The 26,543-nt window shown below is 40.2% G+C and overlaps 1 protein-coding gene across 1 annotated transcript in view; it reads right to left on the bottom strand.

The window, feature by feature from the left end:
• Window positions 1-2,004: 2,004 nt before the first annotated feature.
• SLCO5A1 (solute carrier organic anion transporter family member 5A1) overlaps window positions 2,005-26,543 on the bottom strand; it is a 130,521-nt gene continuing 105,982 nt past the window's right edge. The window contains exons 7-10 of the mRNA XM_080803189.1: window positions 10,528-10,687; window positions 8,275-8,516; window positions 5,999-6,063; window positions 2,005-3,405 (exon numbers count right to left, since the gene is read on the bottom strand). Coding sequence (XP_080659315.1) covers window positions 2,948-3,405; window positions 5,999-6,063; window positions 8,275-8,516; window positions 10,528-10,687 — 925 coding nt within the window. The 3' untranslated portion in view covers window positions 2,005-2,947. The remainder of the gene's footprint in view (window positions 3,406-5,998; window positions 6,064-8,274; window positions 8,517-10,527; window positions 10,688-26,543) is intronic.

Here is a 26,543-nt window from a genome sequence, read left to right as displayed (position 1 = left end):
GAAAATGGGAATTAAATTTAAAATAGGAGTTGTGACTGTAAAGTAACCAACATGTGAGAACCTCATATCTACAGTTAAATGGTGCCATTTATAAGATAGTCACTTTAGTTGACTATGCAATATTCCAAGGATGCCACCAGGACCCAAAGCATTTGGGGGATAATTCTTAATTGGTACGTATTCTAAAACTTCAGTCTTCCTTGATTTTTACCACTTATTCTACATTAACCAACAACACATGAATGATACACCCTCTATTTATAAGTATCACATACTTGAGGAAGTACAATATTAACAATTGTGGTGTACAATGCAGGCTAATTTCTTTGAGTTTTGGCCAGTCAACCTGAAGAATTTCACAGAGCGGCAGATGGTAATTGGCTAAAATAGTGCCTGATAGAGAATTGGTCACTGGTTGCTGAACCAGATAGATGATTGTTCAGGGTAGAGAAAGGGGACTGTCTAATTATACGTGAAGAATCTGTCACTTCCTACCCTGGAGTTCTGAGAGCAGCTCCCTTTCAAAATACACTACCAGGGGGCGCCTGGGTGGCTCAGTGTGTTAAAGCCTCTGCCTTCAGCTCAGGTCATGATTCCAGGGTCCTGGGATCAAGCCCCACATCAGACTTTCTGCTCAGCAGGGAGTCTGCTTCCTCCTCTCTCTCTGCCTACTTGTGATCTCTGTCTGTCAAATAAATAAATAAAATCTTAAAAAAAAAATACACTACCAGGAAGAGACAGATACTAAGAGTGTTGGAACATAACAATCTTAGCTTTAAAAAAAAAAAAAGTGCTAATTTCATCCAAATTCTCTCGATGCAGTTTTTTTGCAAATACCACCTCTCCCCAACCTGTATATCTTCAGCTCCAACACAAAAGGAAACTTTCTAACAGACGTAAAAGATCAAAGATCTCCCATAGAGAGTAAAAGGGAACCCTGAGGCACCAGAGTAGACACTAAGTGAATCAACAATGTTCTCTGTATATACCACGTGGAGACAAGTTGGACAGACACCAGTGTAATTACAGGCAACAGCAGACTTACGACTCAGCCAAATGAGACCGTTTCGAGGGAAGTCCTTGTCACCTGAGACCACTGGCTCCACCCCTTCCAGACATTATTCGGTCTAATAGTGATAACCCTCCCCACAAACCACATGCCACCAAAAGAACCATTTGACAACACCGTGCTTAGGTGGAGAGGAAAATGACCTTGAACCCAGGAATGTTCACGCAACTCCACCAGCGCCTCCAAGGATGAACGGCAGAAAGCCTGAATCACGGGACAGTTCTGTCCCTCACTTCCCCTCTACGGAAGAGTGTAAGCCAGCCAAGGAAATCAGTTCCTAAATTAGCCCCTACATAATCATAGCCTCCTTGGCAGAAACTGTTCACAATTATACTGGTATTTGGACCTTCCACATCCCTCCTACGTCCGGGTTTTCAGGATTCTTTTTCTGAGCAGCCAAGACCCCATGAGTTAACTTGCTATCAGTCCAGAGTGCTGTCGGGAAGCATCTACCTTAAGAACCATGTAGAAAGCATTCTGTGTGGCACCTAAGTCAAAGCGATGTGCTGGGAGGAACTGAAAAGGATGATGGATAATGAGCGCAAAGTGCATTTAGGAACAGAGAAATCCTCTCAAAGAATCACTTCGGGACGGTTAACAGGAGGAAAGAATCAAAGAGAGATGTAAAATCATTCTAGCTCTGATAAAGGGAATTCAGTATGACAGATGAGTTGATTTTAAATAATTTTCAGTCCTGACTTAGGATCATACTCTCACAGCTCACAGATCCCCCTCCTCCTGTATTCAGAGTGATTTTCATTTCACAGGTATGAGCTTTCCTGATTTAATTACTCAACTTCAGGGGGCAACCACAGCAATTTTCTGTACATAAAAAAGAAAATGATTCTCTAGGGTTTCTAGGCATATAACTAAAATGATTAGATGGGATTCAATCTTACCTCTGTGGAATTTCTTTTTCCAACTATTTTGAGTGTCAAGGTTACAATTCTTAGCTACCCTTGTGTGGGCCCACAAGAGCTAAAAGAATTTCTGCAGCATTTTTCTTTGGATGAGAAAGCCATCAGTTTCTCTCCTTATGATGCATCTTAAATCAGGTTCCAGCCATACTGTTTAGCACATTAGTTTTAAAGCCCCTGGCAAAAGAATACCGGAGTTTATATTCAAGCTATCGGATTTATGATTCAGCAGACTCTTTACCTTATGATGGGGCAGACAGACTAAAAAAGAAAGGGTCTTATGAAATAAAGTAGCTGTTCCTTTTATCACACTATGCATATGATTCCTTTGAAGCATTTGAAAAATTCTACCTGATTTATAACTCTGCTATGGCTTAAAATGCTATTAACAGTACTTTAGGGAAGGTTTATTGTCCTCTTTTCAAAAATGTATCTGCTTTAGTCTCTTGAAAGAAAAAGTAACATGCTGCACTTACATTTTCCCAATCAAAATTGCATAGTTGAGGCAAATTCGTTTGTGCTTTGTAGCGGAACTCACAGTAGGTGTTCATATCTAAAAACTGATTTGTAAATGCAAAGTCATGGTCAAGCTCACCTTTGTCTGGAGTGTATGCTAATGATATGTACTGCCAATACACTTCCCAAGATTCATTAACCAGGCGCCTCTCAGCCTTATACCACCCTGGAGCACGAGCATGAAATTCACATAGCGGAAATGGTAACAAATCTGTCTAAACTCCTCCTTCTTGGAGAGAAGGAAGTAAAGGCTCTCAGTCTTGTTGAGGTATCCAGCCCTCACTCAATAGTGGCTGTGTATACTGAGTTTTGTTGGTTTGAGGATTGCGTCTTTAGAGGTTAAAAAAAGAAAGAAAGAAAAGAAGGCACGGGTGTTTCTCAAGTTGCCATATTCAACTCAACCAACAAAACTAAAGTCTTCCGTTTTCAAGCTTCAGGAGGGAGGCTACATGGCAGTAGGGCTCTCTTCCAGCCCCGGGTCCGGGGAGGAGCTTATTGCTTCGGGGAAGGGTCCCGGGTAGGTCTGTGCTGTGTACTGGATCCCTTTCTGCAGACCAGTCTCTTCGTGGAAATCCCCCTGACTGCTGAAAGCTGGACACGATCTAGTCCGGGCATACTTATCGGCGTTGTCGGTGTGACCCACCACCTGGCTCACAGTGCTCAGAGGGAATTCTCTCCACCGCTGCCTCTGCAGCTCGTCCTCCTTGTACTTAATGGAGTACCAGGCCAGGAAAATAAAAATAAAGCCGACAAATTTGAGGCCAGCCGCCAAACCGAAATAGACAAAACGGAACGATGTCACGTTGTACTCCCAGCAAGAGCCTTGCACTCCACATTCCTGTTGCCAGAGCATGCAGGTGGTGTCGATGACGGCGCCGAAGTAAATTGGCGTAGGAATGTATGCTAGAGCGGGAGAGAAGAAGACAAAGAACGGTGTTTAGCCCGTCTTATCAGAGAAGACAGATCTGTAGATGAGCAAGGTGCTTGTTTGCTCTAGGACCAGTTGAGGACAGTGGTTTTCTTGTATTAAGTGACTGTTTTAACTATGGCACATCTGATATTAATATAGGTATTATAAAAACGTTCACTGAGTTATAAATACTTTAAATCTTCCAGTTTGCCACTCAGTCAGAATGCGTTATTGATTTTTAAGACTGTAATGTCTTAATTATGTCGAAAAAATGTCGAATGCTAAAAATTCAATCAGGCGATCCTTTTAAACTTAAAAATCAGCTTTTGCCATTAAAATACTCAAGAGGCTGTACTAAGACCCTTTATGAACCACTAAAATGCAATACACTTAGTTCTTACAGGGTTGGGTTCTAGTCCTCGGGTGCAGGAAGAGTACGAGGAAAACACCGTCCCCTGTAAGCCAGAAACCACATCAAATGGCAAACTGTATAAAGACATTTGGGGCATAGAAATAACTAAGGCATAAAATTCATCTTTGAAGCTTGGGAAACGTCTGTGATGAATAGTAGCTTTGTTGTTCGGGCAATGAGATAGACACTTCTTCACTCCCATAAGAAAGAAAGTCTACCCAAGTAAACTTCCTTCACCATATGTTATTCCCTTTGCTGAAATGTGCCCCATCCCCAGATTGTTCACCTTACAATCATCTAACCCTCCTTTAAAGTCCTCACACACTCAGATGCCACTGTATTCCCACTGCATTTTGTATACACCTTCATTGCACCCACTATCATGTAGCAATGAAAGTGTTTGCGGATTTGTCTCCCATGATTTCCTTGATGGCAGAGGCCAAGTCTTTTACTCCTTGCGTCCCAAGGACCCCTCAGGACAGCCCAGGGATCCTTGATGAGTTTATACAAGGAAGCGATCGGAAGGAGCAGGGGAGAAAACGGGGAAGAAAAGAGAGAAGAGAGGAAGGAAGGGAAGTCGGTGGACTCAGGGATGTATTTTTAAATACACTGTATCCATTTCAAATGACGTATGTTCATTACAATTAAAAGGTAACATTACTAAAATACTTAAAATTCTTTTTGCTTTGGAATTTTGGGGAATGGAAATTGGCTTGTTGGCCCAACTGTAGATTTTTCATAATCAATAGAGCTTAAGTCAAGCCTGAATTAAATAGATGCCTGAAATATTCTCCTTTCACTTATTCCTGACACTGCAACAACCCTCTATTGACTTACCTTTACCTCCAATTCCATAGGAAACCACCCCAGCTCCATGGCATCAAAGACAAGCAGAGCAAAAAGGAGGACCTATGTTTTTTCTTTTCCTATCCAACTACTCCTTCGCTAAACAAATTTCCTTCTTTGAAAACAACTTTTTAGTTTTCAACAGGAAGTATAAGGCAAGCTTCTTAACTAAATCAAAGCATGCCAGAATTTCCTTTCGCCAGCTGGCTTTGAAACATGGGACCTTCAAAGTTTTATCGGTACCAAAAAAAATAAGCCACCAATAATGCAACCAGAAACCTCTGAGGGGGACTGGGGAAAAGTTCTTACTCCCAGCCTGGGCCACCAACCACAGCATAATGAGAAATTGAGAATTCCAGAGAAGATTAATGTTTCAGAGGGTCAAATGATACCATTTTAAAGTGTTTCACCCTTCAAAATGGAAATTAAAAATTTAAATCAAAAAACCTATTTCTTTTTCTTTTCTTTTCTTTTTTCTTTCTTTCTTTTTTTTTTTTTTTTTTTTTTTGTCCTGTGGACAATGATACTGATTACTGGGAGAAACAACAGCTGAAGAAAATGACAGACTGCCACTCATGAAGGAAAAAATATGCTTGATGATGGGGAAGTCAATAAAAAATACATTGAAATTGATCAAGGCAATGGGCTACTTCACATGATATTTCTCTTGCATTGTCCCAAAACATGACAGAGTAAGACGGTGTTTGTCAAAATCAGAACGATGTTCTTTACGCCCTAATGAATTCTGCCATATACAGATCGTGCTAATGACCTTCTCTTGTTAATAAGTAAAGGGGACTCCTGATGTATCAATTTGGGGATATTTCTTTTTTCTCTTCAGAATTTTTAATTTCTTTTCTCAGAAAACTCAATAGGTATCCTTTTTGCCTGGCCCAATAAAATTATTGTAAAGAAGTAAGAAATTAAAATCTTTGCAAATAATACGAGTGCCAATTTCCATCACTTTCATGTGAAAAAAGTCAATAAGGGACAAAAATGCCAGGATCATAATAAGCCCATTATAATTGCTTAGTTCAATATTTCTTATGATACCAAAAATGCTCTAGGGAATTTAGCCCACATTTATGCTTATGGTGAAAAAGAAACTGTTCTAAAGTCCGTTGTATTCTGTTTCATCAAACGACAGGACTGGGTAGCTTCTAGTTCAAATCAGAAAATAAGAAAGTTGTGCCCTTGCCGCTAACCCATAAAATCCTAGCTACTACTGAGGGTAACAAATGATCAACTTGCCATTTTTTAAAAGACCATGAGAATTTGCCATCTGTAAAGAGGAACTAAGAGACACACGTGGAAATTCAGGAACGTACCAAGTGTTCGCAGTAAAACAAACTGCATTCCTAGCGCAAAAGGTCTCTCCTCATCTTCTACTGACCTACAGTGAAGGGAAAGAAAGAAATGTTTTATAACATTGGCCTCAAGAAAACGAACATCAAATCAAGCCTGCTTAGTACAGAGCCAGAGAGCAAGAGTGGCTGTGCCAAAATACTTATTTCCTAGAATTTATTAACAACAGCCAAACAAGACTGCTGAGGAAGCTAAATCGGTGAATGAATTTTCCCCATCGAAGACTCAAAGAAGTCCTGATTAACTCTGTTTCTGGGTAAATACTGGTGGAGGGCCAAAGGTTCATGGTTGAAGGGGCACAATCAGCTCTGAGCTTCTAAAATCAGTTCTGTGAGGGACACCTGGGTGGTTCAGTGGGTTAAGCCTCTGCCTTTGGCTCAGGTCATGATCTCAGTGTCCTGGGATCAAGCCCGGCATCAGGCTCTCTGCTCAGCAGGGAGCCTGCTTCCCCCCCCCCAACCCCCTCTCTCTGCCAGCCTCTCTGCCTCCTTGTTATCTCTGTCTGTCAAATAAATAAATGAAATCTTTTTAAATAAATAAATAAATAAAATCCGTTCCGTGAAAAAATAGATATAATAATTTATCCTAACTACTGCATTCTTTTTTTCCCATTTGCCTACACTTTCCGGAGGGCAGGTGTGTCGACTGAAAGTTATTCGCATAATTTCTCAAGGGAAAGTATAGAGGAAAGAACTTAAGAAAGAAGCAGAGTCCCAAAAAAGGATGCAAAACAAGTCAAACGTTAGAAAAAGAGTGAATCCCTCCCACCACCTCATGTTTTTCTTCTTTTCCCAAAATGTATGCTCCAAGTAATCCCTATGTGGCAGGAAGACTGGAGTCTATTGATCTGTAATTAGCAAAGATTAAAGGGCTCTTTTTCTGAAGTTTTGGGTTAGAAGCCAGCTGGTGATTTGCCATGACATGGGCAGCCCTGATCTGGGTTATTTAACATCTCTTGCAGAATTAAAGTTTAAAGAATGAGATTATTAAAGATTCATTTTTTTAAATGATGAAGTGCCTGATCTTTTCTGTGCTATACACGTTGAGTTCTAGGTAAAACATGTCCACTTCCCCAGGACCCACGCACCTGCCATCTTCTCCCCACCTTCCTTATCTTTTCCTAGCAATCTGCCCCATGCTGCACACACCATTGTCACACTGTAAGTATCCGTTGTTGGAGGAATTGAGAGATTCAACCAACGGGCCTTCCCACCCAGTGCTGTTATCATACACCTAACTCAGCATCCCATAAAGAAGAGAAGCCAAAATGTGCAGCAGCAGCAGCAAATAGCCCAACTGTCCTTGGCTAAGAACGACATCCCAGCAAGTGTGACCACCAGGTGCCCAGCATTGGGGGATGCTGAGAAGCCAGGAAAGAGGTAAAGGGAGAATGAGGAGTGATCCCTTTTCCTCCTCACTCCTTCATTGCACTGCCTCCGCTGGTCCCCTGAAGCTGCTTCTGGGGGCATGCACTTCCTTCACCATGCTGTCCCCTTCTCTCCTTTGCCTACTGCAGCTTTTACTGCAAATGCCAACACACTGATCTGAATGGGTCCGTGTCAACATTTTTAACAGGACTTCCATTAAAGCAATGCCTGTGTTCTCTTATAAGCAAAAAAACCACACAAACGGGATACCTAATAAAACACAGCATGAACAGCTGAAAAATGACATCTCCCAGTCTGTCCTTTCCTTGGTTCAACTCCAAAACTTTATATGATCGTAAAACCCATGAAATATGCATTTTGAACTGCAGGCCCAGCATGAAACGTCCACTGATCCTGGAGGCACTACCTACCTACCAGGTTGGAGATAATACTCTTCGCTGTACGCGAGACTTAGAGACTTCGCCAAATGACTTCCTGCCCCATCTGGAGTCAGGCTTCTCGTGGCTAACATGGTGACAGCTTTCAGCTCCTGAACTTGAACCATTTAGGGCACAGACTTCAGGAACCAAAGGCACCCCAAAGAAGTTTCACTAAACTGCAAACCTAGAACCCATCTGAATAAAGAACGTTCTGGGGTATGAAACGTTACAACATTCCATTCCCTTCCTGATGTGGGAAAACACTTCTCTTAATAAATTCAACAAGCAAAGATCTGAGTGCTTCCCCATACAATCTAATTCTGCTTTCCTCTCTGCCTTACCACACCAGTCCCAGCCTGGAACGTGTACTCTGGCCATTCTCAGTGTAGACCCCTGCCCCCCACCACCAGGCAAGCAGAGTGCTGTTCTCACCTGAGTGTCACTATGATGGCTGATGGTTGGGCGCATGCTGTGATGAAAGTGACGATGAAGAGAAAAATTAAGAACGGGATAAGGGTATTGCAGGCCCGTTTGCACTTCCCGGACACAGCATAGCCATTCTCGTTGAGATAGGTTTTAACAATAACCACCCGGAGCTGACCTCGCTGTCCCACCGTGGGTGGAGTGATCACTTGCCGGCTTTGGACACAGGTGCATTCTGTGTAATTCCTTATCTAAGGGATAGCAAAGATGGGTTGTGAGCCAACCTAAAGCATAGGAAAATTAGGACAAAGTCAAATGCTCTAAAATAGCTCTAGTATTTAAGGATGGGTAATATTTGCTGAGCGAAATAAGTCAAACAGAGAGAGACAATTATCATATGGCCTCACTCATATATGGAACATGAGAAACAAAACAGAGGCGCTTAGGGGAAGGGAGGGAAAGCTGAATGGGAAGAAATCAGAGAGGGAGACAAGCCATGAGAGACCCTTAACTCTAGGAAACAAACTGAGGGTTGCTGGAAGGGAGGTAGGTGGGGGCTGATGGGATAATTGGGAGATGGGCAAGTGATATGATGAGCACTGGGTATCACACCCAACTGCTGGGTCACTGAACTCTGCGTTGGAAACTAATGATGCACTTTATGTTGGCTAATTGAACTTAAATTTTTAAAAATATGCATAATATTTAACTGAAAATACAGCCTCATTGTTAACAGTAATGATCTAAAGTGTGCATCCAACAGTGTCTGCTGGACAAATCGTTTAAACCTAAACTTTTATAAGGAGCTTTCAGCACTCTGTTCTACAGCGTTCACATTCCATATGCTCATTTTGGTCACAACTATATCCTGCTTCCACCGCTGTGCAATTCTTGGGCTGTCTGATTAGAGAAGCCCCTCAAAAACAGGAACCAAGCTTTCTGTTTACTTGTGCCCACTAGAGCACCTGGCATCAGCCTGGACACAGCATAGGACCTAACGTAAATATTTGTTAAATAAATGCAGAGAACACGCGATGCAGCCGTGATGACTCCACGGCCAAGACCAGGGAACATATCATTGACTGTTTCGTTTGAAAAAAGCTAACTCAAGGAACTAAAAAGGTATTTCAAATAAAAGCAACCAACTAATCTTTCTGCCTCTTATGTTGTTTTTACTGAACAGACATCAGCTTGAACTCCCTGTCACTGTGAGCTCTCAGCCACTTAGAGAAGCAGTAGCAACAAATATGAGAATGGGATGCCGTTTGGCCATCTGTGCTCCAGGGACTGCTGGCCTCTTTTTAAGAATGAGGACTGTGCATTAGAGGACTCCCTCGCTCACTCCCAGGGAAGGACTTAGCCACTGAGAACAGATCTTGTTGTCTCTTCCAACTTGGCACTCACCAATTATATAATGGGGAGCCAGCAACAGGATTTCTCCATTTATCAGTATAGCTTAAAACTCAGAAATCCAATATGACAAACCCAAAACATACAGTCAATGGTCTAATCCCTTAACACCTACACAATACAAGCCAATGCACCTTAACTTTTTAATTAAAGCAGCCTCCTACAATCTGTTCTTATGCAAAGAATGAAATCAGGCTCAGTAAAGAACTGAGTAGAATATGAAAACCTCCCACAGTATTACAGCCTATTTATAATTCACAGGGAAGGGAATTCTCAAAATAGCCTATTCTTGAACTGACAGAAATATCTTTACTCTGAAAGTGAAAGAAAGAAATAAAGGGAGAGAGAAAGAAAGAAAGAAAGAAAGAAAGAAAGAAAGAAAGAAAGAAAGAAAGAAAGAAAGTTTGAACTCATATTCTATGAAAAACGGCCATTGCCCATCTTTGCAGACTCTGATCAGAGAAGGTGCTTGCCTATTCTCTTCTGCCAGCACCAAATGTGGTCATCTTGACCTTCAAATGCATCACAAGGGCCCTGGCAGAGTAAGAAGTGAGAGGCCTAGCATTCAACCTTATCACGTTTCACTGAGTTGGCACAGAATGTAAAGTGGGAGAGGGCTGATGTGGAAATAAGTCACTGCACCCACATGCTCCATTCGTCCCTGGAAAAAAGAAAACGATAGCATTGCATAATTTTCTTTCCTCTGGCTTTTTGTCAAGATGTATTTTGTAGGTTATTTGAAACTTCTTGAAAAGAGGAATGGAAACCACGTGTTAGCCTGTGAATCCTAACATGTCCTTGTCACAGGATGTTGGATCAACAACAGTACAGGAACTTGCGAAAAATACTCACCCCAGTACTAAGATTACCACTGTTAACACAGCCAGCCAGACAAGGGTTAAAGTATGTAATTCCATCTGATCCGCAGACTGGCTCATACTCGTGTATCTTACAACCACAATTAACATTGCAGCTTCCTGTCAGGTTCCTGTGAGGCATGGTGAGAGAAGGTCTAGAGAGGAAAAAGCAAGTCATGTGTAACATTTACTAAAATAAAACTCTAAAGAAAGTTCTCGACGTTAAGTAGTTTGTCCATCTTAGAGAAGCTAGTCCCATTAAATCAAAGCTATGGCATTGTAAAGTAACCATCTTGGAAAATAATCATTTATTATCATTTTAAACAAAGCACAAAAAAAAAAGTTTCAATCTTCTCGTACCATAAAATTAAGACTTCTGTATCAAATTACACCTCATGCCTCAATTCTGCCTTCCATCTTGGTGCCACAGATCTGGGCTCAGCAGTTCTAACCCCTGTATAACTACTCGCTTATTGTGGACATTAAACTCTCTGTCTGAACAAACCCAGGCCTCTATTTCTTTAACTATAAAAGAAAGGAAACACTTTCCTTTGCCAGATCAATAACACCATTAGGAGGGCACAAGCAAAATCCATCCATCTGGATGGATCCTCTGTCGACACAGGATCCTCTGACCAGAAACTTGAATTGTTCTGGAAGAAATTATCAAAGAAAGACATGGGACTCTAGAAATTGAGTCATAAGTGATTTTCAAAGAAGAACGGGAATCACATCACTAGTTTTGATTCGAACAACCAGAGAGGAATTAATGATTCCGTTCTTCCTTCAGAATGCCCAGATGTGGATTCCCAGTCAAAGTGGTAGGTTTTGTTTTCTCATAAGATCATGATGTTTGATTCAAAGAAGTGACACAATATGAAAAGTTCCAATACAATCGATCTAAGCAACAAATATAAAAGACAGGGGGAGCAAGTAAGGATACAGGGCTGGGGAGAGAAGTAGAAGAAAACTCTGTGGAAGAGCAGACGCAGGCAGGGACCCAGGAAGGCCCATGGAAGAGTGAAAGGGGCTCTCCAATGACCTCTCTCCTTGGCTTCTATGACCACTATTTTTATCACTGATGAAATACTATTCCCAAAACCACATGAGTAATAGCAGATCCATCATTCGTCCACCCATCCAACAATATTCTAGAATGTCTCTTACACGCCAGAACTTATCTTTAATGCCTATGTTGAGTAACCACTCCTCATCCCAACTCTGTGTGTTAGTCTACACACATAAAGCATTATTTGTTCAAAGGTGTCTTTCCTGTGTCCTCTTTTACACGTTGATAACTGAGTCCTCAAATTTTAATTAAAGGAAAAAAATCATAGCCGTATTCAAACCTTATCAAGAGGGTCACCTGGGTGACTCAGTTGGTTAAATGTCTGCCTTCGGCTCAGGTCATGATCCCAGGGTCCTGGGATCGAGCCCCTCATTGGGCTTTCTGCTCAGCAGGGAGCCTGCTCCCTGCAATCCTTCTCCCTCTGCTCCCCTGCTCCTGCTCTCTCTATCATAGATAAATAAATAAATAAAATCTCTTTTAAAACTTATGAAGAAAGGCTTCTAAGGAGGCAAAGTGAAATAAACTCTGTTCTTCATTTATGTGACTCTCAGAAGAAATTTTGTCATAAAACTTTGATGATTACGCCCACAAACTCTTATTCATATTATTTTGTTGTATGCTTTTAAAAATATGTAATTCTCCACAGGGGCAATCTTGTTCCCTAGGGGACATTTTTGGTGGTCACAACTAAGGGAGTGCTACTCACTGGGTAGGGGCCAGAGATGCTTCTAGACATGCTCCAATACACAGAACCACCCCACCCCACCCACACATACAACAACCCTGATGACTACATTTGTGCCCTCATGCACAATTTAAACCCCCACACAACCCCGCACGACTCCCATTGCCCAAGTCTTAGTGGTCTTGAGGATGAGGTGAGAAAGCCTACTCCAGACCTACTACTACATCCCACAAATGACTAAATGGAGGTCCAGAGAGGCCAGATGATTCACTTTAATGCTGATTAGTGCTGTCTTAACTGGTACCATATGAAAAGTGTTCTGTGTCCATCACTGTTCTCTTTGCTAGTTCTTCAAGAGCTACATTGCAAGCCATGACCAAATAAAAGGGGTTTTATATGTCTGCATGCTTCGTCACTAGAAATGACAGGCTCCAAATCCATACACTATAGTTCTTACTATTGCTATTAAGAAGTTATAAAGGAATTTCTTATTAAGAGCATGATTCATATTCATTTCTGACCATTACAAGCTTCCAAACTCCTCTCTTTCATGGGTATGTCCACTCAAGAGAAAGGAATCTAGGAGAATATAAACAGATGCTCAAAACCCACTGATGACAGGAAGCAAAAGCTTTCCTGAGTTCCAGAAACAGAGGCCCAGTCCCAGGTCACGTTGGGTATGTTTGCTTTTCTCATGAGAACATGATGTCTGAAACAAAGAAATGATCCAATAAGGCTCTAAGAAAATCAAAACAGGCAACAAATATAAATAGCAGTGAAAAGAAGTGGGCATTTATGAGAAAGTCATTAGGGGAAAAGGCCAGATTGACACAAAAAAGGAAAGATACCAACATGGTTAAGACTCTACACGGTGCAGATTTTACAAAAGAAATACATTTTAAAGAGTAATAATGTCTTGTTTGACTATCACTCACTTTCCAGAAAACAGGCTGGGTTGTAATAAGGGTATAAGTGTGTAAACATGAATAACACTAAGCAACCACTGATTAGCTTGAAGGGAACCCACCACGGGAGGACAAATGCACAAGGGCCATGGGACACCACACCTCTACTGTGCAAAGGGACTGTGCATCACATTTCCAATAACTAAAGCATTTCTGACAAGTTAGCTTTACAAGTAAAAGTCTCCTGGCAGCTCAGAGGCAAAGTAAGTGTTCATTTCCAAGTGAGGAAAAAGGCCTCATGGGGATGCCTGGTTGGCTCAGTCAGTTAGATGTCTTCCTTCAGCTCAGGCCATGATCCCAGAACCCTGGGATTGAGTCCCGCATCAGGCTCCCTGCTCAGGGAGGAGTCTGCTTCTCCTTCTGTCTGCCGCTCCCCCTGCTTGTGCATCCTCTCTCCCTCTTTGACAAATAAATAAATAAAATCTTAAAAGAGAGTGAGAGAGAGAGAGAGAGAAGATAGGAAAAGGCTTCACTAAATCTTAAAAGAGAGTGAGAGAGAGAGAGAGAGAGAGAGAAGATAGAAAAAGGCTTCACTAAATCTTAAAAGAGAGTGAGAGAGAGAGAGAGAGAGAGAAGATAGAAAAAGGCTTCGCTAACAAGTGTACCAACAAACAACCGCGGGGGTCCAAGATGCAAGCCTGAGAGTCACACATGAGATCTTACCTGTAAGCATCGCAGAATTATAGAACTAGACAGATGGGAGCAGTCTCTGAGATCATCGAGTACCACTTGCTGGTTTTAAAGAAAAAGACACTACAAGAGATGTAACGACATGCCCACCATCACTGAGGCTTCAAGAAAACCAGCCACAGGGAGACCAAGTGAACAAAAAAAGGAAAATGAGCAAGTTTGTCACCCAGTCTTTATCAAATCAATTGCTTGAGGATCAACATTTATTTAAAGTAATATAGTAATATATAAAAATCAAACAGATCATGGTTTAACATAAGTCATTAACGTCCACCATGGGGCCATTACAGCTGGGTAAGTAAGGACACAGTTGCTCTCAAATTTATCTCTCTGTCTCTGTCTCAATCCCTCTCTCTCTCACTAGTGTGGGCACAAGCACACATACACACACACACAAAGTATGTCAAATCACTCCACCACAAGACCTAAAAAATACTTGGACCTCCCCATCTGACCTATTTCTACAGGTCACTGCAAATCAAAGAGGAGCCCCCTAACCATCTTTCTGCCTCCCCTTAAGTGTCTCCCTATTAAGAAACTTGACAAGTGGGCATCTATGAATCTTACGCTCAAGTCACATGGATTAGAAGAATATGATTCATGTAGCAAATACTCTTTCAGCACAATATACTAATCATCAAGAAAAAATTGATATCTTTCTCATAATATCTTAATCGCTATCAATTTATCTCAATCTTCAAGAAGATTTCAATTAGAATGTTTCCTTTTGATTCCACTTAATTTTTGGCTTCATATTAAAATGCTTCCCTGGCTATATATAGCTGTTCAATTTCAGGTTTATAATTATTATTATTATCATCATAATCAAAGTTATCATTTAAAACTAACATTTACATAGCCCTATTTTTACTCCAGGAATTGTGTACCAAGATCTCTATATAAATTACCTCATTTATTCCTCATGAGAATTAAAATTATTATGACTGTGCCTTCATCTTTTAGATGAGGAAATTGAATATTAGAGAGGATAGATACTGTCAAAGTTCACAAAGCTAGTAAGAGCCAAAAACAGATCGAATCATATACATATAACCTGCAACTTCTTGTTTGTTTATTGTGTTTTTTCTTTTCTTTCTTCTCTTTTTTTTTAGAGAGGGGGATGGTGCCTGGAGGGGAGAGGGAGAGAGAGAATCTCTAGAAGGCTCCACACCCAGCACAGAGTCTGATGCAGGGTTCCATCTCACAATCCTGAAATCATAGCCTGAACCATATCAAGAGGTGGACTCTTAACCTACTAAGCCACCCAGTGCCCCTTCCTGCAGTTGGCATTAGGAAGTGTGTTTGGCTTCACCTGTGTGTCTGTATTTCACACAGGCATGTCAGAATCATCCCAGAGCTGTAAGAGTCAGGATTTACTGTGAACACTGTGGCTTAAATAAGACTTTATATAAACACATTGCATAATGTGAATTCCTTGCCCTTTACCTTTTCTTCAAGTAATTTTTTTAAAAATGGAGTTAAATCTGATTTCCATGTACAGAATTGTTCAACGGTACCGAGTCTTGATAAATCATTTAATAATGCTAGCTTTATTATCTTTCATTTATCAAGTGTCATCTCTTTGAACTTAAAACTAAGATCTATTATATCATCTTCTGGTTGAAATTACTTCAGACTTGAATTACTGGGCCAGAACTTTCCCAAGGATGATTTCTTGAGCTGTGAAGTGACAAGGAAGCATTTTCTCAGTTTCCTGTGTTTGGCAGTGACTGTTGGATGGAGAGATCCACCAAGTTCAACCAAGTCCAAAATCTCAAAGGAAGGGATTTTTCCCTGAAGTTACTTCTCTCAATATAGTTTTATTGAGCCAAAGTGCTAAGACTACAGAAATTCAATAGAACCTGCAAATTCAGACCTTTGTTGCAACTTTTCCAAAATGCATTTCATCCTCTTTGTCATCACTCTTGCTCCTGCCATATGGTGTATGTAGGTAGTACTCTACTACCAGCTCTCCAGATACCTAGCATGTCTGGCCAATCGCTTCTAAATTCTCTAATGAGACCATTCATCTCCTATGTCTGTGTCAAACTGTGTCTCACAGACAGTTTAACCTACTGAAGTTTTCTCCTATTATTTAAAGCTTTGGGTGCCACTCAAGACCTCTTATTTATTATAGAATATTTAGAATATAGAATTCTAATATATATATTAGAAATAAGAATTAGAATTTAAAAATAGAATGTATTTTGAATATAGGCTGTTTAGAATATAGAATATAGAACTATTATAAAATATATATTATATATAATAATATATTTATTATTATAGACATTATTAATTTTAAAAGAAATTCCTGAAAAGTAGAGGACAGTTTACAAGAGATGTTAAGTAGGTGTGTCTCTGGATTATCCTAGCTACTTTTACTAGTAAGCTTATAGTTCATTTCTATATATATGTATATATATATAGAGAGAGAGAACATATATACACACACACACACATACATATATACATAAATTTATCTGAAATACTTCTACAGTTCACCGTAAATCAAAGAGGAGCCCCTTAACCATCTTTCTGCCTCCCCTTAAGTGTCTCCCTATTGAGAAACGTGACAAGTGGGCACCCATGCATCTTAATGCTCAAGTGGGTGCTGGGAATGTAACTGAGTTGGGAATGGGCCAGGATATTAACCAGAGTGCCTAGGATCTTTCATTATGAAAAATCATCAAATTCTCAAATCTGAATTTCTTTCTTTCAATTTTATTTTATTGTGATTAGAACACTGACCATGAGCTCTACCCTCTTGCAAATTTTAAGTGTACAATACAGTGGTGTACAGCAGATCCCTAGGGCTTATTCCTCTTAATTGACTGAAACTTGATGTCTGTTGACTAGTAACTCCCCATATTCCACTTCCCCAAGCGACTGTCCTGCCTTAACTATTTTAGATACCTCATAGAAACAGAATCATTCTTCATCTGTCATTCTGTAACTGGCTTATTTCACCTAGCATGATGTCCTCATGGTTCATCCATTTTGCCACATATTACAAAATTTCTTTCTTTTTTAAGCCTGAATCGTATTCCATTGGATGTATACACCACATTCTCTTTATCCATTCACCCATCAATGGACGCTTAGGTTGTTTCTACATTTTGGTTGTCAAATCTGAATTTTCTAGGGGAACCACTAACAACATGTCAGGTTCGTTCCGCAAAAAGACTGTGATTCGGGCGCCTGGGTGATTCAGTGGGTTAAGCCGCTGCCTTCGGCTCAGGTCATGATCTCAGGGTCCTGGGATCGAGTCCCGCATCGGGCTCTCTGCTCAGCAAGGAGCCTGCTTCCCTCTCTGTCTACTTGTGATCTCTCTCTGTCAAATAAATAAATAAAATCTTAAAAAAAATTAAAAACAAAAAGAAAAAAGACTGTGATTCCATCTTGGCTCAACAGGAAAATTTCATTTTTCTAAAACATCTCAACCCCACAGCTGGTATTCAGGTGTCTCTTGAGCATTTGATACTAATTGAAAGATGGATCATCATGAAGATTCACCCTGCTGGTGAACCCGGAGCTTCTCATACAAGTTTTAATAAATGGAGGTGGCCTATACACTGCGCTTGCTTCTTTGCGTTGCTTTTTCTTCTTTCAGAACATTTTAATAATGAAAAGCACTGCATTCAGGATCAGAGAAACCTGGCTTCAAATTCTAGTTCTCCCATTTTCTGACTGTGTGACTCAACAAGTTATTTAATCCTTCTCAGTTTCTTTCTCTTATTCCAAATGAGAAAAAAAATACCATTTTAAATAGTTATTTATCGGGCCCCTGGGTGGCTCAGTTGGTTAAGCAACCTCTTCAGCTCAGGTTATGATTCTGGAGTCCCAGGATCAAGTCCCGCATTAGGCTCGAGTCTGCTTCTCCATCTGACCCTCCCCCCACCATGCTCTCTCATTCTCTCTCTCTCTCTAACAAATAAAATCTTTAAATCATTATTTATCAATTGCTTATTATGTATGGGTTTTCTCCTATTTTATCCTTTCTATATTTCTGAGAGATCAGTACTGTTATGAACCCATCTTAAGGATGAGGGAATAGAGGCAGAGGGGGTAAGGAATGCGCCAACCACTTTATTCAGTCCCCGCGGCAATTCAATAAGATCGTATCTGTCAGTATTTTCACCTTAAAGATGTGGAAACCAAGCACAGAAAATTAACTAATGCGCCCATCCGCACACAGCTGGGTTTCATTCAGTCCTCCTCCTTATTAACTGAAGACTGTAGGCCAATCACTTCATCTCTAAGCCCAGTTTCTTTAATTAAAACATGGATAATCATGCACACAGTAGAGTAATGTTGTAAGCATTATATAAAAAAGATATACATAAACAGGTGCCAATTATGACACCTGAGTCAAACAGATGCCTAACAAAGACTCCCCTTTTCACTGCCACTCCCTTCATCTCTCTCTTTGTTGGCTTTAAAGGAGAAAAAAAAAATCCCATATGAAGCCTCAAAATCATACAGAACAGAAAACAGTTTTTACTTAACAGGCCAACTCATACTAATGAGCAGGTTGTACACTGCACAAGAGGACCCAGCCACAGGAACAAGTCGAGACTGAACTGTAGCCCACACCCTCCTTGGGTCCCCTTATTCCTCACACAAACAGAACTGCTACTCTAAAAGTGCCAAGCCTGTTCACCTACACCATCTACCAAGTGTTTAACTAATTCAATTTTACTATACTATCAGTATTAGTATACCATCTTCCTAGAAGTATTTGGGAACCCAGAGGAATTTTCCAAGGAAATTGGGTTTTTTATTTTGCTGATTTATAAACTTTGCTTGAAGTCAGGCTGCAAATACTGGAATGAGTGGATCCTTGAAGCAGCCTTCAGAACACCTACTCAAGTTTTTCTTCATTAAATACAATTAAATGAGAAGAAGTATACCATAAATCATGGATTTAGGTGTGGATGTAGACGTTTATTCTCATCAGGTTCTTACAAGTTTAGCATCACTAGATGAATAACATCCCTGCATAGAGGTAGATGACAGATATTCATTCATCTTTTAAAGAAGAAAAGGGAGTTTAAAGAAGAAAAGCTTCATATGATCTAGAAGAAAAGGGAGAAGAGACAAGAAACTAACGTTTTGGGGGCACCTGGGTGGCTCAGTAGGTTACGTCTCTGCCTTCAGCTCAGATCATGATCTCAGGGTCCTGGGATCGAGCCCCATGCCAGGCTCTCTGCTCAACAGGGAGCCTGCTTCCCACTTCCCCTCTGCCTGCCTCTCTGCCTACTTGTGCTCTCTCTCTTTCTCTGTCAAATAAATAAATAAAATCTTAAAAAAAAACTAACATTTTCAGCACATACTATGTGCTGGATACTACACTAGCAAATATCAGAAAACCTCCTTAATACAATCCTTAAAACCAAAACTACAAACATTTGTTTAAAATATTGGAATGCTTCAAACTGGAGATTGAGGATGGAGAAAAGAGACACTGATTTCTCATTTTTTACCTTTCTGAAGTATTTTAATTTTTCAACTACATATGTTTTACTTAAATTATGCTTGCAACTCGGTGGCACTGACATTATCACCAATTTAATAATGAGGAAGCCAATACTCAACAATATTCGGCAGTTTTCTTATAAGGCCACACAGCTAGAAAATTGATGGCTCTGGTCCTTTTCTTTGAAAACAAACCCATCTTTGACAAAGGAGTTTGGGGGGGAAAGTGGAGATGAAGTCAAGAAGTTCTTTACTGGGACCTCTGTTTTCTCACTAACACAGAATCTGGGATGCCCAACAAGAAAATCAAGACTAAGATAGAACACTTCAAGAAAAGGATTTTTTAAAATGCAGCCATCATGGGGCATAGGAAAGGAAGCTGAGTGGGGCCAAGAAATGGATTGCTCAGCAAAGATGAGGGCCTGCTAAGATTGGAACTCATAAATTTGTAATGGCGCCAATCAGCACAATTATATAATTTTTGCCCACAGTGCTGGAGAGCCCAGAGTCAGTTGATTCCGGATTGGCAAGACAGATACGGTGCGAAGCAAGGGCTTCAAAGTCTTGAGGGGACTTGCAGTTTAAAAGCAGGTAAGACAGTGAGTCTGCCTTCCCTCCCTGCTGAGAATGCACTGAAAATTAAAGCAAGAAAGATTAAAAGGAATAAAGCTAGCAATGAGGAATGGAAAGTGACACCAAATTTCATGAAAATACCAAGTGGATAGGCATAAGTTTATGTGTTGAGCAGATCCCCCGCCTTGGAGGAGAGCCAGCCTGCCCCATGAACCCTCCACAAGGCTCCAGAAGGTTCTGAGCTTAAAGTCACCAGATGTGGCAGAAGCCAAAGGTGAGGATGAAGCTGAGGCTTGAGGGAGAGAAAATTGTATTGTTGGGCCCTTCCTTTCTCATATTCACTCGCCTGCACTCCCACATCAGAGCCTAGACATTCTCCACAAAGCTCTTCTCTAAAGATATCGAAAGAAATTTAAAAAGCTAAAATTCCCTCATTTTTGTAGGGGGGTGAGGGTGGGGCACATGACCTGAAGGGTGATAGACTGAGTCTTGTCGATCTGTAAAGTCCAGAATAAACAAACAGAAAAACTCACCCTTAACATTAAATGGCAAAATGTGAGGCATAAAAACAAAGTAAAGAGAAAAATCTAATTATATATACAGATCTGAGAAGCTATTACTCCTTAAAAGGACAGAAAATGTTATGAAAAGGGCATACTCAGAATACAACAAAGAAAAAACTTCTTCTTGAAATAAAGAAAATTTACATAAAGAATAGAAGACAAAGTATGGAAGAATCTCTCATAGCAAAGGACAGAGGAAAGATGAGAGAGCAAACCACACATCCAGGCAACCAGGCTGTAAGTCCCAGCGTTGGATTAGCAGGAGTCCTGGTGAGTGCACAGAAAATGGACAGAGTGAGTAAAGCTATAGCAAAAGAAAACTTCTCTGGGGTAAAGAAGACAGACACGTTAGCGTAAGATGGCTCAGAGGGTGCCTAACGTAATGAACAAAGTCCTGGGCCGAAACATTCATTTGTTCATTCCTTCCCTCATGCAACAAAGGTCCTGCATTGCTTCAGATGGTGGGGTTGCAACTATTATGGAGACCACTATGGTAATTGTTCTCAAGGAGCTCATAGTTGAGAAACAGGAGGCATGAGCAGAGCAAATAATTAAATGAGGGAATTTCAGCTAGAGGTAAGTGCTACATGGAGACTAAGGAGGAATGATGGGATAAAGAATGAGGGGAGAGGGCACCTGGGTGGCTCAGTTGGTTAAGTGTCTGTCCTCGGCTCAGGGTCCTAGGATCAAGTCCCACATTGGGCTTCCTGCTCAGTGGGGAGTCTGCTTCTTCCTCTGCCCCTCTCCCCAACTTGTGCACCTTCTCTCCCACTAAATAAATAAATAAATAAATAAATAAATCAAATCTTAAAGAAAAAAAAAATAGAATGAGAGGAGAGTGGGCTCCCTTAGATTGGGCAGGGAGGTGCAGCCTCTCTGAAAAAGTGACACTGGAAGGGCCCAGCCAAGACAGAATCAGAGGGAGAAGCATTATGAAGTTTCAGAATATCCTGAATAAAAAATTTCCTAAAAACTTTCAAATAAAGTTGGCCACAGACAAATGAGAGCTAGGACTGGAGTTACATTTCTTATCTGCAACATTAGATGCTAGAAGACAAAGCAATGGCTTCGAAGTTCCCAGAAAAGCAATTTTTAACCTATAATTTTATACCCACTCAAACCATCACTAAATGTGAGAGAAGACTAAAGACACTAATACACTGACAGGCTCAGAGAGTTTTACTCCCACATACTCTTTCCTCCAACGGCATCTGGGTATTTTTCTCCAGCAAAACAAGGAGTCAACAAATAAACAAACAAATAGTGGATACAATTGAGATCTATGAAAGGAAATCCCAGGATATAATTTATGTCCGGAGAGCAATTAGTCCAATTGAAGCAAGATCATGGAAAAAGATCAATAAAACAAAGGATATGTTGAAAACTTTAAAAAATATACATGAGCATGGGAAAGGCCAGTAGTCAGGCAAAGAAAGGGTCTTTAGAACTCAAGGACATACAACACAAGAAATAGGGTGGTCCAAACGTGATACAACTTCAAGCAGATTCCCATCCCCACCCTAGATAGTAGATGACTACTCTTTCTTCAACCTCTTTATTTTCTGGAGAAAAAGAACCAAATTCTATGGACTTAAGAGCCTCATACATAAAGGAGACCTTTGGTGAGGTACTAGAATGGTAGCAGGGGAATTAGGTAAAAGTCTGCAGAGTGAACAGAAGGACCCAGGCACTTTCCCATCACCACCCCACACTCCCAGCTCTAGAATGACAGCAGGTAGGCTTACAACCCTGAACCCACCCCAACAAAGCTGCAGCAAGAGACAGGAGAATCCTGTTCCTGAGGAGCCAAAGCAACCCAGAGCTAAGACCCTGGGTTCTGACACCAGCATCCCAACGAAAATGCCACCTCCTGCCCTCCTGTTACCCGACAGTGAGATCCACCAAATGGCAAGCTCTGCCGTCAGACACAGAGCACCTACCCAGCTTTTTAAATGCGTGTTCTTCCATACTAAGAGAAAGCTAAGGGTTGCCAGAAATGTAAGGGAAACTTCCAACATAATTGAGACAGCAAAATAAATAGACAGCAGGTATTAAGAGGACATAGACAATCCAGGAAGGAAAAGAAATGCTCAGTCATGTTGGAGAAGTAACAGAACATATTCCACCCCTGAAGCAAGAAACAATCAAAAATCAGGAAAGAAACTTGGAAGTTAAAAGTACAATATCCAAAATAAAGATTTAGCAGAAGACTGAAAAAATAAAGCATAAGAAACCTTTCCAAAAAGTAGGACAAAAGAATGAGATAAAATAGGTGATAAAGAACAAGTAGAGGACCAATGAAGGAGAGAGAAGAGAAAAAGTGGTGAGAAAAGAGTAACAGAATTTAAATTTTAAAAAAGAAAGAAAAAAAGAAAAGAAATTGAACTGAAGGACACAGTTTCCAGACAATAAAGACAAGTGTTCAGGAGGGGGTAGGAAAAAAAAAAAAACCCATTCCAAAGTATATCATGGTGAAATTCAGAAATACCAGGAGTAAATTGGAAAGGAAAAATAGGGCACATATGAAAGACTGACAAAAACAAAGGCCAGATTTCCCACAATAGCATGAAAAATCAGACGATAAGGGAGTAATAACCTCAAAATTCTGAGTGAAAATGATTCATCCAATCAAAAATTCTCTACCTAGCCAACTTGACAATCAAATATAATAGGTATTTTTTTAAAGCTATTTCATGAAAAACCTTCAAAAACAAAAAAGTGACAGCCTGCCTAGCCTTCCTGTAGCTACTGGAGGAATGTGTTCTCACAAAATGAGGAGGGAGCCAAAAAACAGACATCCACAGAGCCCAAGGAACAAAGGATCGATACAGACAGAAGCCAATGGGATTCCCAGGGTTATAGCTGGGCAGTAGGCCCAGAGATCCTTGTGTCCAGATTGGAGCATGGGCACTAGGGCTCCAAGGGGTGGGAAGTGGAATCAGGAGTTCATCAGACAGGTGAAAAATCACAGCAAGATATTTTGAGCCCTCAGAGAGTAGGGGGAGCCAGACACACATTCAGAGAAAACAAAGATAATGAAAATGAGACAATTACAAATTCCAGGAAAATCAATGCTCTACAAAAGAGGAAAGCTCATCATGACACACCACTTGTGCCTCAGCAGTTAATAATACTGTCATAATCAAACATGAGAAATATCAAAGGAGGATTTGACCACAGTATATGAAGGGGAAAACAGCACTCCTCATTTACTAAGATAAGTCATAAATAACATCCCAATTTGGTTAATTTATACATTGTGTCTAAAAAATATAGAGGTGAATACCAGAAGAGACAGCTAAAAAGAATTTTAAAATTACTGCCCTAGGAAGCAGCATTGGTCAGGAGACTGTTGATTTTTTGCTTCTAACTTCTTAATTCTATTTGTTTTCCAGCTGTAATAAAAATAATTCGATAGAAGTAGAAATTATTCTTAATTTATTAGTGATGACTGATAACAAGAGCTAACTTTCAGGGAGCACTTGCTGTGGGCCAGGTTTCAAGCTGAGAGCTTTACACATGTTATCCATACGCTCGTTGCCTGTAGCCTTGAAAGTGAGTCCCATTGCTGGAGACTAAATATTTGGGTCCCTGCAACATTCATAGGTTGAAAACGAACTTCCAGTGTGATGGTATTTGGAGGTTGGGCCTTTGGGAAGTATTTAGATCATGAGGGTGCAGCCCTCATGAATGGGATTGGTGCCCTTATAAGAGAGACTCTAGAGAGATGCCTCACCCCTTCCACCATGTGAGGACACAGAGAAAATGACAGCCACTTATGAACCAGAAAGTGGAGCCTCCCAAGACACCAAATCTACAGGTACCTTGATCCTAAACAACAGAACTGTGAGTAATAAGCTTCTGTCGTTTCCAAGCCACCCAGTCAACGCTATTCTATTTCAGTAGCCCGACGGGACGAAGACAGTATTATCATCACCCTATTTTACAGATGAGGATACTGAGGCTTACAGTTAAGCAACTGGCCAAGCAGAGTAAAGATGCAAATTCAGATTTAACTCAGGAACCGGGACTCCTATTCTATACCACCCTTAAATTTTTAAACACTTTATTTCCTATGCCATTCTAACAGGCACTAAAAGAAGCTATGTGTCAGTAAATGCATTACCCAGACACACATCTCCTGATGGAAAAAAGATCCTTGAGACAAGCGAACATATTCTGTCCTCTACATAAGCTCTGATTGGCAGTTCCTCTTTTTTTTCCCCTTTCCTAATGCTCTACGTTAGCTAAGTGAAATTAAAGCTTTTCTTATTCAAATTTCAAATGGAACATTTTAGAAGATAAAAACTCCACTAAAAATCAAAAGGAAATAGGGCTTGTTGGCAGCAAGCACCAAAATCTAGGCACTAGAGTTCTGTCCAATGAGCAGATCCTAACAAACCCAAATGTACTCAGGAAATAAAAGTTACAGTTTTCATAACTCCCCAAGAAAAATTTTCCACCCTTTTTTAGAAAGGGTGTAGGAAATCGATCGTCAGATCCACCGCTGGTGAAGGGGCAAATTGATACAATACCTGGGGAGTAAATTTGGTAATATTCATTGCAATCTCATTTCTGGGAATTTATCCTACAAACATATGGCACACAGAAGAAGTGATTATGCATGAAGTTATTTATTGCAGCATGATTTTTAATAACAAATGATAGGAAACTGCCTTTCAAATGGGGACTGGTCAAATTACAAAACAGAACTAAATGGAATATTACATGGCAGTTAAAAGGAGTGTTTAAAGCAATGTCCATAACAGCCAAACAATGGAAAGAGCCCAGATGTCCATCAACAGATGAATGGATAAAGAAGATGTATGATGACTAATGTAACATAAAAAATAAATAAATAAATAAAAATAAATCGCTCACAAAATTTAAAAAAAGAAGATATGGTGTATATATATATATACACAATGGGATATTACTCAGCCATCAAAAAATGAAATCTTACCATTTGCAATGACATGGATGGAACTAGAAAATATTATATTAAGCAAAACAATTCAATCAGAGAAAGACAATTATCATAACGGTTTCACTCCCATGTGGAATTTAAGAAACAAAATAGGATCACAGGGGAAGGAAGGGAAAAATAAAACAAGACAAAATCAGAGAGGGAGACAAACCATGAGAGGCTCTTAATCATAGGAAACAAACCAAGGGTTGCCGGAGGGAAGGGAGTGGGGGATGGGGTATCTGGGTGATAGACATTAAGGAAGGCATGTGATGTAATGAGCACTGGGTGTTATACACAACTGATGAATACTGAACTCTACCTCTGAAACTAATATTACACTATATGTTAATTAATTGTATTTAAGTAAAATAATTTTAAAAAAATAAAAAAGGAGTGCTTAGGGCACCTGGTGGCTCAGTTGGTTGAATGACTGCCTTCAGCTCAGGTCATGATCCCGGAGTTCCAGGACTGAGTCCTACATTAGGCACCCTGCTCATCAGGGAGTTTTCTTCTCCCTTTGACCTGAACCTTCCCCTTCTCATGCTCCCTCTCTCACTCTCTCAAATAAATAAATAAAATCTTTTTTTTTTTTTTTTAAGAGTGCTTAAATGTATGGACTCTGAATTGTTTGGTGTTAAGTCTGGATTAAGTCCTATGTAACATGTAGCACAGCCACCTTAGGTCACAAAAATCCTCAGTTTTCAAGGATTTTGTCAACTGTTTGTTTCGCACAGCCATTATTAAAAATTAAATTATATAAACTTACAATTAAATAAATGTTACAAACAAAGATAGTAAATACTCAATTCATCACCTCCTAGCTATTTTACCACACTGTTATCTATGTCTTGACTAGGCTATTTAGGTCTAAATACCTGTATGAGAGAAATATCATATAATGGTATGTGACTGGGCATCTCCTAGCATGGTGTTCATCATCTTCACGTTGTTAGCTTGAAATCAGCCATGGTGGGGATATTTACACCTCTGAAATTGTCAAATGCTACAGATGGGAACTT

This window comes from Martes martes (genome assembly GCF_963455335.1).
Source record: "Martes martes genome assembly, chromosome: 4".
In the NCBI taxonomy this organism is placed as follows: Eukaryota; Metazoa; Chordata; class Mammalia; order Carnivora; family Mustelidae; genus Martes; species Martes martes.
This window is presented reverse-complemented; position numbering and strand designations above follow the sequence as displayed.